General features: G+C 30.6%; 1 protein-coding gene across 6 annotated transcripts in view; it reads right to left on the bottom strand.

Annotated features, from left to right (window-relative positions):
- Positions 1 to 1,863: 1,863 nt before the first annotated feature.
- The window catches only part of SLC35B3 (solute carrier family 35 member B3), a 22,977-nt gene continuing 21,233 nt past the window's right edge, over positions 1,864 to 3,607 (bottom strand). For all 6 annotated transcript variants that reach the window (XM_015587320.2, XM_015587318.2, XM_015587319.2 and 3 more), the window contains 2 exons: positions 3,528 to 3,597; positions 1,864 to 2,469 (listed from right to left, as the gene is read on the bottom strand). In XM_015587320.2, the coding sequence (XP_015442806.1) occupies positions 2,319 to 2,469; positions 3,528 to 3,597 (221 nt within the window). In that variant the 3' untranslated portion in view covers positions 1,864 to 2,318. The remainder of the gene's footprint in view (positions 2,470 to 3,527; positions 3,598 to 3,607) is intronic.

The following is a 3,607-nucleotide window of genomic DNA, read 5'->3' as shown; positions in this document are numbered from 1 at the left end:
GAGGTTAAGAGCATGGACTCTGGAACCAGGCTGCTTGACAGACAGCTCTGACTCTTTATGGGTATGTCAGATTAGGAATGTCACTTAATCCCTCTGGCCACAGCTTCATCAGTAAAATGGGGATAATAATACTCTCATAGGATAATAATATCCTCAGAGAGATATTGTGAGGATTAAATAAGTTATTGCATATGAAGCACTTATAATAGTGCCTGAAACCTAACAAGAGCTTAAATATTAGAGATTGCAATTATTATTATTTTGTGTCCCAATATTTTATTTATAAAAAAAGATAATGGGCAGGATTTGGTTCATTGATCATACTTCGCTAACCCTTGTGATACAGTAACTTCTGTTAAATGTAATCGTGTTGAATACTTGTTATATGAGTTTCCTAGGGCTACCTTAACAGAGTACCACAAACCAGGTGGCTTAAACCAACATATATTTATTCCCTCACAGTTCTGGACAGTAGAAGCCAGCATGAAGGTTTTGCTAGGGTTGGTTCCTTATGAAGGTTTCTGAGTGACAATCTGTTACACACCTCTCTCCTAGATTCTGATTGTTGCTAACAGTCCTCAGCATTCCTTGGCTTGTATGCAATTATTATTTTTCGTTGTTGAGATAACATAATATTAATGAAAGAGTCATATTAAAAAATCTAGCACAAATACACATTCAAATGTTGATTTCCTTTACTGTAGACATTATTCTATATTTCAGACTATTCATTAAGATGATTCCATGGATATAAATAAGTGAGATGAAATGTATCTTCATCTGATGGCAGGTAAAAAAAAGGAAATGAAGTATAAAAGATTAGGCTGGAAAACTGACTTTTAAACAGTGCTAAACTGTTTAAAATTGAGGGGTGCAATGAGGAGTTTTAATAGGCAAACAGTGGTACAAACTTAGAAAAGTGTAGAGGGTAAAAAGATTCCCTGATAAGTTAAAATTATAATATTTTATCAAGGATTTGAGAAAACTTTTTTTAAAAATATAAATCCTTATTGTTTTAGACTTTAAGGCAGCATAATGAAGTAAAAATTAAGACTCCTTTCATTTTAAAATATGAAAACTTAAAAAGTGATTATCATTTGGGGGAAAAACCCCCAGTATTTTAACATGTAACAAATGAAAATCAGTCAGAATTCTTCATGCTCGATCCTGAAATTATCACAGACTCTGTTGTACCCACATATGCACACACCAGGTTTAAGTCACCAGCAGAATACAATGGAAGTTTAAGAACTGAGATTAAATATCCCAAGTATATTATATTGACAAAATATTAGTGATACCACCGATAACACAGATACTGAGCTGTTTTAACCAACATTACTTATACTGAAAATTAAGATGAGTAGAATTTTTTTAATAGTTGAAAAAATCCCAAAACTCCCTGCTAAAAATCGAGGGCCAAAATCTTTTGAGTTCTATGAGTTCAGATTCAAAACTGTGCAAGCAACATACTATACACATTTGCTAAATCTATTTGTATTTCTTAACTTTATCCAATTTCATTTTTAACTTGCCAGGGATTCCACTTTTGTGAGAAAAACAATAATTTTATTATTTTATAATAATTTAAGACAAATTCTTTTCTCTTCAATTAAAAAATCCAAATGATTAAATCTTTTAGCACTTCTTTGATGAATAGTAGTAAATTTTTCTTGTGATAGATACTTACAGGATATGGTATGACTCCTTTTCATATACTGTCTATATTTTACAGAAAATTTAAAGCATGTTTTCTATTAAAGAACACTTTTAAATTATCAGAGAAAAGCCTAAGTTTTAAAGTTGATGTAAAGCCTTACTCCACCCTTCGCCTCTCCCTTAGTAAATTCTATCAACACATTCTTAAAAAGAAATCACAGAATAATTTTTATTTATAATGAAGTTATTTTCTTTAGACTTTAAATCATCAGTTCACTCTTATAACAGAGAATGAGTTTAAATAATACCACCAAAATGGAATGAATAAACAACCTTCTATTACATATCATTTCTTTGATTCATGATATCTAATTAGTCTTGAAACATGGTCCATTTCCAGTGAAATTCTCAATAAACTGCTAAGAATTACAATCCTTCATATTGACATTTTATTCTAAGGTGTGACAGATGCGGCTCTCTTGATTGCTTCAGAAGTCAAACGAACAAGTGCTCTGAAGAAAAGTGCTGACTTCATATGCAATCCAGTCACAAATGGAGAGTGTGCCTTCAGATCCTTTGGTTTTTATAATCCCTTTGGGAAGTTAATTAATTGATGATTGTTCCCTTAGAATTCTATGTTAAACAGCCCAAATAACTACCTATACAGTTTGTGCCAACGTCCTTGATTTTCTTGCTTCTGCTGTTTTGTTTATCAGATCATATAGTGATGGTAGTCTTATTTTATCCATATTTTTGCTGTAAACATTGAGAAATATACCAAGGACAACTAACAAACCAGACCATATGTACCTAAGAGAAAAAAATAGGGGAAAGATTAATATTAAGATAACAATTTATGATTAACCACAGAATTTGGTGATGAGTTCACAAAAATTATGTAATAAAATTTTACTATTGGAAGCCTACAATAATAGCATTAAAATAAAAATTGTAGTTTTTGATCAGATTAGATAGAATTTCATATCTTTTATATTAAGTATATACAGAAATAAGATATTTTACAAAATACTAAATGTAAGTTCACTTGAATTTTAAGGATAATAATAAATTTGAAGTCCAATTCCTACTAAAAGTCTTAAGAGTATACTAAAAGCACTAGATACATAAATCTGCCAATGACCATCTTGGGAACACAATACAGCAGCCCAACTAGTTATCCTAGTTAGGTAGAATATAGAGAGAGAAAAAGGGGAACATCCTGAGAAAGGGGAATTGGCAAACATTATTATAATGTATAGCTACCACATGTAGAAAGAGAAACTAATTTATAGAAGACAAATAATACATGGATGGGAATTTATTTTGTTACCTTTAAGTTTACACATTGATAATTTCGAGGTTTGAATCTTCTCAATTCCTAACCAACTTAAGTTTAAATGATGCTAATTTCAAACACATCCCAGATAGTAAAGAAAACAAAGGCTTTCATTAAAAGCTACAAATAAAATAATTAGAGCACAATTTACACAATACTACTCTACCTGAACTCCTTTGTAGAAAAAGGCAGTGAATAAACCAACAATTTAAAAATTATATAAATATGTAAATTTATATAATTTATATACTTGCACTAGGGCAAGGGGGAATGTATCCCTTAACCTCAACACATCACTCACATTCATTTATTTATATTGCAAACAAGTCACATTTGCACTGAAACTGGTTAGGTAAGTGTACAAAATGATTTCTTTAAAATAATTACATACATTTCTGAAACAGCAGAAGATATCAATAAATTAGGGGTCAGGATAAAAAAATATACTTTATAAAGAATTAAGGCTGTTTAAAAGGCATGTAAAACAAAGTATCCCAAAGTGGAGAAACTTGTTGAATTAAAAAGTACTTACTGAAATGTGAATGGTTTAGCAAAGAATATAAATGAAAGTACAATAGTCATTGCTTTTCTTCCTGTTATCACTGTAGGGAA

The sequence above is a fragment of the Pteropus alecto genome, unplaced genomic scaffold, assembly GCF_000325575.1.
Source record: "Pteropus alecto unplaced genomic scaffold, ASM32557v1 scaffold121, whole genome shotgun sequence".
Taxonomy (NCBI): domain Eukaryota; kingdom Metazoa; phylum Chordata; class Mammalia; order Chiroptera; family Pteropodidae; genus Pteropus; species Pteropus alecto.
Note: the sequence above shows the minus strand (reverse complement) of the source record. Positions and strands in the feature narration are given on the sequence as shown.